General features: G+C 27.9%; 1 protein-coding gene across 50 annotated transcripts in view; it reads left to right on the forward strand.

The window, feature by feature from the left end:
- LOC129957578 (uncharacterized PE-PGRS family protein PE_PGRS54-like) overlaps positions 1–16788 on the forward strand; it is a 173601-nt gene that overhangs the window by 35668 nt on the left and 121145 nt on the right. For 37 of the 50 annotated variants that reach the window (XM_056069967.1, XM_056069946.1, XM_056069966.1 and 34 more), the window contains 19 exons: positions 570–623; positions 1455–1514; positions 2355–2378; positions 2508–2531; positions 2687–2701; positions 2822–2845; positions 3000–3020; positions 4482–4550; positions 5570–5620; positions 7678–7713; positions 8559–8582; positions 11550–11600; positions 13734–13769; positions 15373–15396; positions 15688–15702; positions 15825–15848; positions 15998–16012; positions 16135–16158; positions 16312–16332. In XM_056069967.1, coding sequence (XP_055925942.1) covers positions 570–623; positions 1455–1514; positions 2355–2378; positions 2508–2531; positions 2687–2701; positions 2822–2845; positions 3000–3020; positions 4482–4550; positions 5570–5620; positions 7678–7713; positions 8559–8582; positions 11550–11600; positions 13734–13769; positions 15373–15396; positions 15688–15702; positions 15825–15848; positions 15998–16012; positions 16135–16158; positions 16312–16332 — 612 coding nt within the window. The remainder of the gene's footprint in view (positions 1–569; positions 624–1454; positions 1515–2354; positions 2379–2507; positions 2532–2686; positions 2702–2821; positions 2846–2999; positions 3021–4481; positions 4551–5569; positions 5621–7677; positions 7714–8558; positions 8583–11549; positions 11601–13733; positions 13770–15372; positions 15397–15687; positions 15703–15824; positions 15849–15997; positions 16013–16134; positions 16159–16311; positions 16333–16788) is intronic. The other 13 variants (XM_056069970.1, XM_056069943.1, XM_056069949.1 and 10 more) reach the window with 13 other exon arrangements.

Here is a 16788-nt window from a genome sequence, read left to right on the forward strand (position 1 = left end):
TGATGGAGAAAAAAAAATATCTTGGAAATGTGGACGTTTAACAAAAATGTGTCTTCAACTTGTCATAAAAAGTTGCATAGTAGTTTGTGGCAATTGTTTTTCCACTTTCAAATAATCTATTAAGATAATTATATTGCTATCCCAGGAACCTGTCGACAGAACCTGCAGAAGAAGTTCCCATTTCTTTAATCACCTTTGAGGTCCACTGTTTTGACTCTGTTATTGTTTCTGAGCTATAACGATGAATTCAGATTTCATTTAGAGTGATTTAATCGTCAGGAAAAACGGATTTACTGCTTATGAATTCCTGTAACAGACCTCGCAAATGTTCATTGAGACATGTTTTTTTGTCCAAAAAGTCTTTTTTCAGGGAGCCCTCATATGAACTACAGCACTACATCTGAACAGAATTCAAAGATCGATTACAAAATTAAATGCATGCCAATATGCAGTGTGTTAAAAAAAGAGCTTGATTTAAATGTGATATGATCCCAATTCTTTACCATAAGCATAGCATTCATTTAATATTCATTTGAAAGAAATATTTATCAATCTGTATTATGTTTCAGGTGGCTTAGGCGGATTACTCAACGGTTTAGGCGGTGGTTCTGGTGGACCCGGAGGTAATCAGACGATCTATGTATATTATTTAGCTGCGCCACTCAAATGCTGTAACAATCAACTATAATACATATGAAAATGAGCTTTTAAATTTTCTCAGTACAAAACGATTGATGTTCTTGATTATTTGTCTTTAAATGAAATACAAAATAGGGTTCTAATCTTTTAAAAATTATTAATTAATTTTTTCTTACACGAAGTTAGTTTCAAAAATTTTAAATATGCATTCAACCACGATACAGGCAAAATCAAATCTTTGAAATTTAGATGTGAATACAAATTGAGATGGGTTCACAATATAATGCCTAGTGGAACTAGATGTTAGAAAGCCAAAATAAATGATTTTAATATCATTTTATTTGTATATACAAAAGTTGAGCATGGTTTTTTTCTGTTAATTACTTCAGAAATTAATGAAATACTGCATGCCCTTTTCCGAAAATATTAACATACATTATTAAAATGCTGCACACATGAAAAGAGTGTTTCTACTATCGTATATGATTATGAGAGCTAAAACTCAATTTCAAATCTGAGAAAACTTAATAAAACGTACCGAAACCATTAGACAGTATTTTATAATCACTTTTAGTAAATATTTGCAAATCAATATGTAATAATATTAAAATAAGAATTGCTGGCGACAAAACACCTGTGAAGTTTTACATGCATATATACGGGAGAGAATTTCAATAAAAAATTCCATGTTTACAAAACTACAACTCACTGAAAAAAGTATGCACTAAACACCCAATGACTTTGTACTTCTCTACTGCGCGAATTTCTTTTCGTTTGGAAGAGACAAACATGTATTTATATTATTTGTAATCTAGGTGGTCTAGGCGGTTTGGGTGGATTAGGCAGTTTAGTCGGCGGATCCGGTGGACTAGGAGGTAATATAATAATAATTTTTTTTTCTTAAAAATTATAAAAAAACCTTTTCTAATGTACTTGATGAATATATATTATTGTCACGCGCTTCTACTTTTATACATTTTTTTTTAATTTCAATAATTATGTTAGTATAATGTAGAAAATTGTATTTAATATTTAGGAAATAATGTAATTGAAATGTATCTTTTTCATTATCTGAAAATATTAAAATGTGGTTCATCTGAATGGAGTCTATTTGCTACGTGAATACAAAATGAGATGGGTTCACAACATAAGGCCCAGTGGAACTAGATGTTAGAAAGAGAAAATAAATGATTTTGATCCCATTTTATTTGTATATATAAAAAGGATGAGCATGGGTTTTGGTGTTATTTAGTTCTGAAATTAATTAAATACTGCATGTCCTTTTCTGAAAATATTAACATAGTTTATTAAAATGCTGTACATATGAAAAGAGTTTTTCTACTATCATACATGATTGTGAGAGTGAATCCTCAATTTCAAACTCAACTCCATAAAACTTAATGAAATCGTACTGAAACCATTAGCACAGTATCTTATCAGCAAATATTTGCAAATCAAGGATTAATATTATTAAAATAAGAATTTTCATATGAAAAAATGCAAATATTATGAAAAATATCTAAATGAAATAGAAAAGTTTCCCGTATAAATTAAACAACATGATCAAAATATATCCAATTTTTCCACTTAGATGGATCAAAATTAATGATAAATTGTAAATTCAATACTTAAAACAAATAAAGTAACTAATTGTTTCTACGTTTTAATCAAGAAAGTAATTTCCTTTTATAATCAATATTCGCTTTTACTTTTAGGAAACTTGGATTTGTCTGCTTTAGGTGAGTCAGAATTATACGTTTTCTACTAAACACTTAATGCAAATATTTTGAAAATTATCTACATGAATTACAAAACTTCCCCAATTAATTTTGCAGAACTGATTTAACGTTGTTCAATATACATTTCAGGAAACTTAGATTTGTCAAAATTAGGTGAGTACAAATTGCTGTTTATTTACTATCCATTTCTTAAAAATTGAAAATATATATACATTACGAAGAATTAAACTTTTTTTCATTTTAATGGAATATGGGCAAACTGATTTTACATAATAACTGATCTCCTCCTTTCTTTTTGAAAAATTTAGATCTATCTGAATTAAGTGAGTCTGAAAAAAAATTATATTTAATATCTCATAATTTATCTGAATATTATTTAAAATATCTATATGAATTACATTTACAAAATTCATTTTAATACTGTTCACAATATCCAATTTTAGGTAATATAGATTTATCCAACTTGGGTGAGTTCAATATCTATTATTAATAGTTTGAAAATTTATAATTTTTATAAAACTATGAAGAATTTTATTTCAACTTTTATTAAATTTTAAGAAAAACCGAATAAAATTGCTTTTCTTTGAAATTAATATTCTTATTTTTGTCTATGAAATTCAGATTTGTCTGCCTTAACTGGAGGTGAGTCCAAAATTGAATGCTCCTTTAATGCTTGAAAATTAATTTTTATACTTGAAACATTAATTTGGGCTGATAAACAAGAAGACTGCTTTAAAACAAAGCATTATTTTTTAAAATTCATTATTAGGGAATTTTCTCATAATTTAACTGCTTTGAAAATGTAAAAATTTTAAGATCGAAACAAAATCAAGAGTGTGAGAGGTTGTTTTGATTGAAGTAATTTCAAGTTTTCAAATTCTTTGATAGATTTTAGAATTATGCAATCATTATTTAGCTCCTCATGCGTTTATAAGTTTTGCTTTTAGCTATAGATCTAATAATTCATTTCTAAATTTGAGTCCAATAATAAATTTCGTTTAAAATTTATAATTTTTTGAATTTTCGTTTTTTTAAATTTTAAATTTATTTCAGAATTTATTCTTAAAATAATTATCACTTTCGTAGTAGTGTACGATTGGACATGGGTGAATGAATTATCAATTCTTACATTTATAAACTAGGATCAAATACTTCAAATTCTTTATCGTTACAAAATATAATAGCTTTTAAAATCATTTTATTAAATGTTAATAAGAAGAATTTGCTTTCAAATATTTAGATGTCAAAACAAAAGAATAATAAAAGGGCGAGGCATCTGGATATCTAAATAAATGTGCTGAAACATAGATCTTTTTCTTAAAATTATTCACTTCTAAATTAAAGAGAGCTGGAGTTTTATTTAAAAGTATTTTATTTTTATTGATTTCAGTTTCTCAGGGATTTTAAAATACGGAATAATTTATTATTATAATTTCTAGGGAGTAATGTAACCAATTAAAGAATTAAATGAGAACTGATCACTGTAGTTTTTGAAGTTGGTAGCATATTTATGACGACTGTGTTTCAAATTGCGAATGCTCTGTGCTGTAGTTCATAGAAATACGAGTGAAAAATCGAATGCACATTTCCTAGTTTACAAGCATAATGTATTAAATAAAAGATGTCATGTATATAAAAAAGATGAGCTTGGTTGTTGGTGTTAATTAGTTCTGAAATTAATGAAATATTACATGCTCTTTTCTGAAAATATTAACATAATTTATTAAAATGCTGTACACATGAAAATAATTTTTCTACTATCATACATGATTGTGATAGTGAAACCTCAGTTTCAAACTCAACTCCAGAAAACTTAATGAAATCGTACTGAAACCATTAGCACAGTATCTTATCAGCAAATATTTGCAAATCAAGGATTAATAATATTAAAATAAAAATTTGCTGGCTTCAGCACATCTATGGAGTTTTACACGAGAATGTAGGGGAGAAAATTTCAACTAAGAAGTCCATGTTTACAAAACTGAAACCCACTGAAAACTGTATGCACTATTGCAATACACGCAATGATTGTATTCTCCTCTGATGTACGAATTTCTTTTCGTTTGAAGAAACGTACATGTATTTATATTATTTTCAATTTAGGTGGACTGGGTGGCTTGGGTGGCTTGGGTGGATTAGGTGGATTAGGCGCTGGTTCCAGTGGATCTGGAGGTAATCTGAGCAAATTCCTTTTCAGATTTGATTCCTAAATGTCTGACAGTTCTTTATAAGAGATAAATAAATTTATCAATTGTTTCTTCCCATTATTAAGAAATTTTTTTATATTTCATTTTATTAAAAAATACAAAGAAGATCGACCGAATATTTATCAAATTACTTTGTTGTTTTTTCTATATTTTATTTAAATGTGCTCTTTAAAATATAATTGTTTTCAAGGCAGCAGCTTATTTAATTATGCAGATCCAATATGAAAGTGCTTTTAGTATATATTGCAGTAAAGTTGCATTAAATGCAGAGGCTTAAGTTAATTTATTTCATTTTTCTCACATTTTTTTATTTAATACGAGCCATTATTATTTATTTAGTACACCAGATAACCATAAAATAAGAAGTGTCCATTTAATATCACACTTCATAATAGGTTGTCAATTTTAGAGAAGACGTTTTTCCATTATAAGTCCAGGATGAAATGGACCGATATTTGTAAAAAAAAAGTATTTTTAAAATCTTGTTTTTGCACTCTAAAACCACCATTTTCTATGTGTTGGTCATTAAGTTTTGAAATATTTGAAATAACTCCGTTGTATCTATTAAAATATTAATTTTTATTAAATTATTCCTTTTAGTTGCCCAATAACTATCGTATATGTGGATGAGGGTGAAAATTGAATTCCAAAATTTCGTATTTACCTATGTAAGAGACAGTTAAAGAAAGATCTGCATAAACTATTACTACAGAAGCTTGTAATCGATCCAGTAACTATGTGCAAATCGAGATCTGAAAATAATAAATTATGATATTACTATCGGCATTATAGCTGTGGCGGTTTACATAACTGTAATATAAGTGGATGGGCGACCAAAAATAAATAAAAAAATCCGTGTTTACAAACATGAAACGCATTCAGTAAAAATAAGGCAAAAATCACTTTTTTTCCATATGAATTTTATAAAAGTTCATTTCTTTTTTTTGGAAAAACATTTATATATTTATATATTTTGGCATTTAGGTGGCCTCGGTGGTTTGGGCGGCCTAGGCGGCGGTTCCAGCGGATCCGGAGGTAATCGTGATGTTCATTTTCAAATTTCGTTCTTAAGATTTACAACGATACTCCATACCATACATAATAAATAAAATGATCAAGTCTTTCGATTTTTATAAAAAGTTAAATTTGATTTTACAAAGTGAAACACAAAAGTAAATATTGTTCACAATGAAATATAAAAGGAATGATTAGTTCTTTATTAAATCTATCAACTTGTTTGTCTTCTTTGTACGAAGATTCTGTTTTAAATGCGCTCTGTCACTGTTAATAGGGCGAACCATCAGATTATTTAAAAATGTTAAATAGAGAGAAAAAAGTCCTTTCATTCTCAGAGTTTTAATGCGAAATTCTGTAAAATTACTTTTAAAGGCCCTTTATTGACCTATTGAAGAGAAGAAATGTATTTATTGGATAACTGTGATCTAAAAAAAGGAAAATCTCGTTCTGCATCCTGAAAAAGATGAGATATTTTGCATATTATGAATAGTGTACATGTGAATTGATCTGATGAATCCATTACAAAATGAAGTGCTTACGAACATGCGACACTCAAAACAGGATTAACACTTAAACTATTAACACATTAAACTAACACTTCAATACGATACGAATTTCGTAAAAAATAAGTTGGATCTCTGTTTGAAGGAAATATTTTTTATTATATTTTATGCGGATGATGTGGCTTAGGCACATTGGGTGGATGAAGCAACCATTCTAGTGATTCCAAAGATAATCTTAAGTGATATATATATAATAGGATGAATGTGATTCATCCTGTCACTGTTATCGGTGATTATTTATAATCACCGATTTATTGCATTTTTATATTTTTTACACATATATATTTGATGATGGTTCCTAAAAATGATAATCATCATTTAAGACACGAACGATAAAAATGTCCTTAAACATTTTTCATTACTAAAAAAATTATAAAATGGATTTATTTTCTTAAGACTCAATACAAAACATTCGGTTGCATTTAAAAAAAAACATTTTTTTATTGAAAGAGCATTTGTCGGAAAAGAGTGAAGCCATCCGTTTATTATAGATGCTTATTGAAGGCGAAAGGGGCTTCCATTCTAATCCATGGCAGCGTGCCTATCTAATGAAAAGTGGTTTTTAAGATCCTTTTATAAGTATGCTAAGAAGTAGAATTTTCTTTTAAATATTGAGAGATCGAAACAAAATTTATATATATATATATATATATATATATATATATATATATATATATATATATATATATATATATATATATATATATATATATATATATATATATATATATATATATAACTATGATGCTCTTATGCATTTGATTTGATATAGTTTAAACGCTCGCCTCTACTCAATCATTTCGTATGTTATTTCCGTGCACCTTTCAGTTCTCGATGCCATTTCTTTCTCTTTTTTTTGACTTAAAGTATTTTGAATAATTCATTTTATTTTCTCAATAAAATGTTACCATTTTAACACTAAAATTTATTAGTATTTCGGTTTTCAGACTTTAACACCTCGTTTCATTTTTTAGAATAATGACTATCAAATGTTTGTTCCATAAACAAAACCATTTAGTTGATAATTAAATTCTGATAATATTAAAATGCTGCCTTGTACTTTCTGAAAACATTAAAAGATTCTGTATCTTAAAGAAGTCTCTGAAAAATCTTACATGCCAGGTGAATGTGAAAAATCGGCAGAAAAATGTCCAGAAAGAAATTTAACATCATTAAAAAATGAAATAGAGCGAATAGTGCAATAAACAAATGAAAAGAGAAAGTGCGGAAAAACATTAAAACAGAATGTTGAATATTATTTAAAAGATGAGTTCATAATGAACATCCGAAATCATTTATTATAAAACCTGCCATAGACGACACATTTGTGGAGAAATTTATTATTACGTATGCGAAAATAAGTAAAATGTAAATGACAAAAATCCATGTTTACAATATAAAAACCCTTTGAATAAAACCGCGATAAAAACATGGCACCATCCTAATAATCTAAGGTATAAATTTCATTGAAGTCATTTTAATAATTATTAATTTGTATTATTTATGTTTCAGGTGGATTACTGAACGGTTTAGGCGGTGGATCTGGAGGTAATTCGAGAATATATAATTTAATTTTGGGACCTAGTAGCTGCCACAATAACATATACCACATGATGAATGAAATTTTGATTATTTCTTCTTATTAAGAATAAATCTGTTTACGTTTTTTTTTAACTAAATACAAATGGAATAATGAATGGTTTATAAAACTATTTATTTTCCGTTTTGTTTCTTATGCGTAGTCTTTTTAATGGCACGCGATTTTACTGGATAGTATGAAAAGGCAGCAGATTTTTGTTATAATAACTGAAGATGAAAAGAATAAAAAAACATTCATAAGTTTTTAAAATCGTTTTTTATAACAAATAAAGGAGAATTTCTTTTCAGATATTTAGAAGCGAAAAAATCATAAAAGTATGAAGAGCTTGTATATAGAAAGAAATTTAAAATTTGATTCATTTTGTATTTTAACTTCTCACATATCTCGGCCGCTGAAATCTTACCAATTCTTCTTTGACCTATAGATTTTTAATAAAAATATTTTATTTTATTATTCATTTTAAGCGTGCTGGTTAAAGATTTAAGATATAAGGAAAGAAAATAACACATTTCATATTTTATTTTCCATGGTATATCGAGATCAATGAAAAATAAGCAATAGGTTGATATTTGTATTTCCTTCAACTGCACGCATGTACAGATTTTCTGCACTGTAGAATACCAGGAAGTAAAGAAAAAAAATAAAACTACGCTTTTGGAAATATGAAACAAGTTCATTTCAAGTGTACAAGAAAAGCATGAAACATTTTCATTTCTCTGTAGTTTGTATTCTATCCAAATGATTTTTTTTGTTAGTTTTAAATGTTATGCGTTTATTATATTTATATTTTTAGGTGGCCTAGGCGGATTAGGAGGAGGTAATCTGAGTCCATTCTTTCATTCACTTTTTATAGATCGTTGCCGTTAATGAAATGAAGAGAAAGACCGTAGTGCTTTCTACCAGATAGAAAGATCTCACTATGTGTTTTTGGAACGCGTTCACTGCGTGCTTTTAGGCTGTCGATGATTGTGCGCGATAGTCCTTGAAGCATAACTATGCTTAAATTGAGAAGAATTGAGGTCCAGAATTGAGGAATTTGCCGACATTTGGGGAATACCAGTGTTGTTCAAGAGAACATAATTTCTGCAATACAGACAGCTAATTAATGTACATTAATTCACTTGAATAGCAAAAAATTGCATCATCATGTTAATGACTTGCGCAATAACTATTTAAAGTTTAGAAACAATTTTTTGAACGCCCTGCTTTGATATTTTTGCGTTACTTAAGCTTAAGTGATTCGGGCAGAGGTTTCAGTGAATGTTTTAAGCTGAACAGATGAAGTGGTTGTGCAAATTCTTAGTGGTTGCGGTCTTCCAAAAGAGGAAGCCTGTCGATAAATTTAATTTTCGATTACATTAATAAAAGATGCAATTAAAAGGTTGCATGATATTCGAAGCTTTTTGGCAAGATGATTCGGAATGAAATTTATAGTAAAGACATTAATGAACTGAAAATCTTTGAAAAATGAATATTCTAAATATTCAGACACATCTAAAAGTAGCTGTTTGGTTATAATCGAGAATGAAATGCTAAATTTATATTACGTTGCTTTCACGCAAATACTTCCTATCAAAATTATAATTTTATTTATATATAATTTTAGACAACGTATCCTGAAAGAAAGTGTGTTATCGAAAAAAAATAACAATAGGAAGGTAGGGTAACTTATAAATCTGCAGAATGAACGTAAGCCCTTTACTATAAATTCACACAAATACATGCACTCCTGTTATCAACAGAGAACCCAAACAGTCTTTAGTTTCTGAATAAAAATTGTTTAATAAATATTTTTAAAAATAAAATTCTTTATTCTTTCAATAATTCGCCTGTAGAACTATTCAAGCCACTCTCTTCCATTTCTTTATAACGGAAGAATTCATAATGTTGCGTTGTTTGCTTCAGAAATTCAATATTAAACTTTAAAAATTATTCCGAAAGGAGATTTCAGAAAAAAATTTAGAATCAAACCCGAGTTTCAATTGCTTTCATTTTTATCTTTGTTGCCTTCACATTCTAAATTATTAAAATATTTACTCCGAAGATATTGTAATGATATAATATACACAGAATTTTTTCAAATATTATATAATAATATTTTTGAAAAAAATAAAAAAAATAATCCTTTTAGTTCATTTTTTTTTCTAATTTTGGTTTTAAGAAATACTCTTTAAAGATTCTGATTAATTTATGCTGTCAAAACTAGAAAGAAAAAATAAGTTACTGCAATATCTTAAAGTATAACATAGGCCTTTCCAAGCAGGTGCTTTGGGGAGAGACCTATAACTATTTATCTAGAACTTTGATGCTCAACGTATTAAAAGAAGATTAATAATAGAAAGAGAAAGCTGGTAATCGTTTACAAAAATACTTTCCGTAAGCTAATTTATCTAGAAATTTCACCTATATGAAATGATGTCAGTTTAATTCAAATATACATTAAATTGCCAACTACCCAACTTATTGTAAAAAATTGTAACGGATCAATTTCTTTTTCGTACCATTAAAATCTCATTTTTTTCATATCTTGTAGGCATTTCCTAACCTCTTGGAGAACGCTTCGTAAATGTTTGCCGTAGACTGTATTGGACATCTTAAAATTTCAATTACAAAATTAATATTAAGCATATTTTGAGAAATTCTGCACCTAATTTAATTTTCTGAATACTGTCCCTATTTGCGCTTCTTACTGTTTAAATGCATACATTTTCACTATAAAACTTAAAACAAAATTACTGTACACCAACAGGAAGATTCGAAATGATTGATACTTGAATCTCGTACACGGGTCCAGTCTTTAATGTTACTGTTAATATTCAGTGTTACATTTAAACTGTTAAATGATAAATTGATACTATCTAAAAATGTAAAAATATAATACTGCCAAATTCAAACTGCTTATGGAAAATTTTTGTATTATAGTATATGTTAATATCAGTGATTAATAAAATGTGAATTTCCACATTTAGAAACGTCAAACGCGCTAAATAAATATATTGAAAACAGAGCGTAACTTCTTCTTCTCCTTGACATAAAGTGCATTCAAATGATTTTGAAATTTTTTTTTGAATAAATACTCAAGTGTTTATACTGCCGCATTGAAAAGAGACCGTCGACTCTCCATGGCCGGATGGTCATAGCACTGATCTCATAATCAAGAGATCGGAAGTTCGAATCTTGCTAGAGACAATGCCATTCACGGTCTTCATTCGCAATATTTCATTCATTGATTTTATGTTTTCCTTTATTTCATGTCCCTGAGGTTTATGGACCTTTCTTTGGTTTACCAGATAAGTGTTCTGTACTTTTTTGACTGTCTCAAGAAAAGTATTCTGGAACTTTCCCTGCTGGTATAAAAGCAAAAGACCTGTCAGTCACTATGTTCTGAGTCCAGAGTTGAGTTAATAAATTGGTTTAGCTCTGCTTCTAGTGTGTGACATTGAGTTCCACATAAGAGTGCCAACATGACAATATATTGTATGCATTCAGTGGCTTAAGCGGTTTAGGTGGATCTGGAGGTAATATCAGAATAGTTCATATAAATGTGGCTCATAAAAACTATAGCAAGTGATTTTACCCCTTGCAATTAAGAATTTAAGGATTTCTCATCATTAAATATTTGCATTGCACTACAAAATTTTATTATTTTATTTATTTTATATAGCAAGTATTTTACGGAGGTAATATCAGAATATTACGAAATGAAATTTCATTTCATTTTGTATTTCACATATGTTTTATTTCTTTAAGTATCAAATATTTGTCTTTATTTTTTGTAAATTAGGTGGCTTAGGTGGCTTAGGCGGTTTAGGAGGAGGTTCCAGTGGATCAGGAGGTATTATTAGAAAATTCTTTATACATCTTAAATTAAATAAATCCAATAACTAGAACGCATGCAATCAACACTAAGTTTAAGAAACAAAAGATTTTGATGGATTTCGGTTGCAAGAGTTAAATTATAAAAACCGTTATAATAATTCTTCTACTATTTATGCTGACATCCAGTGTTGCAATAAAGAAAATATAAGCTAATATTTATCATTCCCTCAGATCTTTAATTCCGGAATTCTTTATATTTTTACGGTACTAAAGATATCCCTTCAAAATTCCAAGTGAGCTAGTTTAACGGATAATCGCAGTTAACTCCATTTTATTTTAAAGAAGTTATTTTTCTTGACAAATTAAAAGTATTTGTATTTCACTTCCTGTTTCTTTCCTAACATTATAAATCAGACAATTGCATCCTATGTATTTACCAAAGTACAAGTATTATTTCCAAGTACAAAATAGATATTTTTAACATTATAAAAATGGATACATTTGATTTAATTTGAAACAAGAATTAATTTATTATCTTTTCATTTCGAATTTCATCTAGCCAATTTTTCGTTTCAATTTGAATATTATTTATATATACATTTTAGGTCAATTAGGCGGGGGTCTCGGTGGATCTGGAGATAATAGGAGTAATTATTTTTGTAAACGCGGTTCTTAAAATTAAAAAGGTCTATACGGAAATAAGTTTTCCTAGATTTCTCATCCTCAAAACAAATCATAAATTAGAATTTAAATGGAATAAAAATATTTATTAACTGAGATGCCCGTCTCTATAAGGAATGTGTTTGAAACGAGTATAAGTCACTGTTAAGTCGAAACAGACAAAAAATGTGTTAAATTTTATAAAAAATGATAAAGAAATATTTCTAATTCGCATTAAGGTGATGTTTTAATTTCTGAATTTAATACTATTAGAAAAGCCAATGCTCCAAAGCATATTTTATGAATTGTTGACAGAAAGATACGCTCTGTAATTTCACCCGGATCGCCAGATCTTACTATAATTTTGGTGCTTGCATGTGATGTTACATTTGAAGTGGGTGTGTGTGGAACACTTAAAGAATTTTTATAGCGCAACATAAATGTCAAACATTTGAAATAAACTGAAATAAGTATAAATAAATATTCATTTAATATTCAAATTTCAAGCGTCCTTTAATACTGAAAAAGAGGGCTTTATGGTTTGGTTGAGTACCATGAGCGTTGAATACTAACCATTGCCAAAACTGATTAATATTATGGTAAAACGCTAAATTAATGAAATTTCGCATGAATTTTCGATAGATATAATAGTTGATCGAAGAATCTGTAATTAGTAAGAATCTGTAGTACTTCATTTTTCAATATTTCCTTCTTTCTTATATTTTGTTTGAGGGCCCATCGAATGGGTAGAATATTTTCAATAAATAAGTAAAATTCCGAATTTTTGCTAGTTTATCTTTCATTGAGTATTTTTTTATATACATATATTGCCTTTTTTTTCCCTAGAAAGTGTTGAAGAGACCAAAAGACAATGCTAACCATAACTTTTATTTATTTCTGTACACATCTACGTCATCACCTTCCACTAAAACGAAATTAAAACATACATTTCAGAGATACACATAAGTTAGTTTGCAAAATTTGGAAGAATTTTCTGTGTTTAGGTGTAACGTTATACGAATAATGCAGTCAGTACCAGTTAAGCAATAAAAGAAGCGCACAGTAATATTCGCAAAAGACTTCATTCTTAGTCCAAATAAAAACCTCCCTATCTAAATTGACGAATTTTATTTTTCAGGTGTTTTGTATACAGCATGGAATATATGATTGAACAAGTAAAAGCAAAAACAGATTTATTTGTAAAGCCTAAGTGTGAACATAATTGTTTTAACATAGATACTGAGTTTGTTGCAAATATATGATACCAGAGTGACCATAAAAAGAATAGGAAATATATAATTTTGAAAGTGAATCTCTTTACACACTTTTTTATATTTTATATCTAAGGAGATTCATGGTTTGGTGTACAGGAATGAAGAAACTAATCACCCTGATGTTGAGATAAGGTTTCTCCTACAGCGCGTTTATAAATTGTCAGCCAAATACTAAAATAATACATTATTCTGACTTATTAATAATTTTCTTTCAGATGGAAGTGGCCCTAGTTTGCCCGGATTAAATGGAGGTGAGCTATGTATGATTTACTTTTTATCATTTTGACATTCTAAGTGTAATTATGAAAACAAAGTGGTCATTTTCTCTTCCTACCACCGCCCTTTTTCTCCACTTGCACAATCAGTCACGCGTGACGTAAATATTTTGAAAATACGAAAATAGGAAAAAATAAACAATTGGTATTTTTCTTTATACAAATGAATGCAAAGTTTGTAAAAATTAAGAATTACGATGATTTAATCATTTTTCATATTTCATCCATGATCATTTGTTGCGATTTCACTCCACTCACTTATTTAGATTCTGACCTAGGTTCAATTAGCGTGTTGTTATTAATGTTGTGACATTATGACACGGATAGAAAGACAGTGAGAGGTTTGAAACATTAGGTCTAAAATGCATTAAGCTTTTACAATTATATTAATACAATTATGTACCAAGTTTGAGCATTTTATTTCGAATATCATTTCGCATTCTTACGTATGGCAAAAGAAGTTTCCATAGATGTATAACTACATAGGCATGATGAGGTACCAATGAGTCTATTAATCTTTTTGCTGTTGACGACATTTGTGCTCGAACAAAAGGCGACAATATGACATTACTTTTCTAATTTAAGTTTCGCATTCGTAGGAGCATTATTTGCAATTATTAAAATCAACTGCTTTTCGTAAGCCATATTTAGAGGCGAGATAATTTTTTTTTCGATTTCATAATTCATTAAAAAATGTGTTGTTATTGTTGTCTTGTTCAGTAGTGCAATAGGATTTGATCTGTCCAAAAGTGTATAAAACGGCATTGGCCACATCAGTAACTTTAATAGAGTAGAGGAGTTGATGCAATGAATCGAGATGGATCTTGAAGAGCTTCGCCAAAATGGCTGGGCAATCAAAGGTATGGTCGGGGGAGAGTGCAGTATCAATGCAGTGAGAACAACTTCTGTAGCGTCGATGGCCATCGGAAGATATTTTTCATTTCATTAAAACATTTATCAAGCTTAAATATTCATTTGAAAATTTTAAAACTTGTGAACTAAAATAAGGAAAATTGGTATTTCTATTATTTGAATTCTTTTAAATTTTATATTAATCATTTCTTTCTATTATTTTTCGTAGGATTATTTAAGGAAGTTAAATGTCTATTGCTTACTAATAATCTTTTCTTAAACGTTTCATAAAAATTATTAAGAATTACTCCGTAAATAGGAATTTAAAATGTATGCTGTGCTTCAAGCTGAACGTATCAAAACTGATTCCATGCGGATTTAAGTTTTGCACTCTTTTTACAGTAAATCAAATTTGACTGTTTTAACTTCAAGTATAAGAAAACCAGAAATTTTTGTAATTTGAATATTAATAGAAATATCATATAAAAAAATTAGTTATAAGATTTTTTAGAATAAATCAGAAAACTTAATTTTTGATATTTTAATAGTTATATTTCCAAAGCAAGAAGAATAGATTTATAAGAATCTGATGAATCAAAATTAATGACCTTTAAAGAATTCAATATATAAAAACCAAAAAAAAAACACCATTTACGTTTTTTTATGTTTTAATCAATAACGGAGAAAATGCTTTCATTTGATTTACAATATTCGTTACTGCTTTCAGGAAACTTGGATTTGTTTAATTTAGGTGAGTCTCAATGCTTGTGTCATCTTCACACTTTAATGATAATACTATGGAAATTGTTTACATGAATTAGATAATTTTCGGAACCGATATAATATTATTCAAGATATATCTCAGGAAATACGTATTTAAATAAATTAGTCTTGTATAAATTGCTGATTATTTCCTATAAATTTTCTGAAAATTAAGAAATATGTGCCAAGAAGTGATAATGTTCTCTATATTTTAATTGAATGAATACAAATTTATTTTATTTAATAACTAATGCTCACTTTACTTTTTTTGAAATTTCAGATTTGTCTGACCTAAGTGAGTTTAAATTAAAAATTTTCATTTCAAATTTGAATTTTTATCTTATTATCATGAAACATATCTATATGAATTAAATTTTACAAGATTAGTTTTATATTGTTCATTATATCCAATTTTAGGTAACATTGATTTATCCGAATTGGGTGAGTGTCAATGGATGAATATTTATTATACATCTCTTGAAATTTAGAAAGTACGCACTACAAAGATTTAAATTTCTTAAAATTTTTTGCAATATGCACAAACTGATTTTACATTGCAACTGATTCTCTTTTCTTTTTGAAAACTTTAGATCTATCTGATTTAAGTGAGTCTGAATTTAAAATTTTTATTTTATATCTGACACCTTAACTGAATATTATGTAAAATGTCTATATGAATTACATTTACAAAGTTCATTTTAATACTGTCCACATTATCCTATTTTAGGTAATATAGATTTATCCAACTTGGGTGAGTTCAATATCTATTATTAATAGGTTGAAAATTTATAATTTTTATAAAACTATGAAGAATTTAATTTAAAGTTTCAAACATTTTAAGAAAATCCAAGTAAAAAAGCTTTTCTTTGAAATTAATGTTATCATTTTTCTCTATGAATTTCAGATTTGTCATCTTTAAGTGGAGGTGAGTCCAAAATTGCAATTATTTTATGGCTTGAAATTTAATCTATCTATTTATCTATCTATCTATATATATATATTAAATATATAATTTTATTCATCAGTTATATAAAGTAATTATGTAAATGGGAGAGGATTGTTTTAAAATTGAAGTAGTAGTTTTTTAAATTTATCATTTATTTATAAATCATTACCTGCTATTGTATAATTCTTCTTTAAATCATAATGCGAGCAGATTTGTGTCCTTTTACGGTCCATGTTAATACAGAAACCTCTTTTTGGTGAAAATTAATTATTATTTGTAAAAAGAGTACTCAGAATGTTCACAATTTTGCTAAATTTCACGGTTTTGATCAGAGAGAATTACATCTTTAAAAGTGAGTTTCCGAGGAAGGATCGGAGATACCATTCTTTTTATTTAGCTTTATTAAATAATGAATACGATTTAATAAAAAGTGTT

This window comes from Argiope bruennichi, chromosome 11, assembly GCF_947563725.1.
Source record: "Argiope bruennichi chromosome 11, qqArgBrue1.1, whole genome shotgun sequence".
NCBI classification, from domain to species: Eukaryota; Metazoa; Arthropoda; class Arachnida; order Araneae; family Araneidae; genus Argiope; species Argiope bruennichi.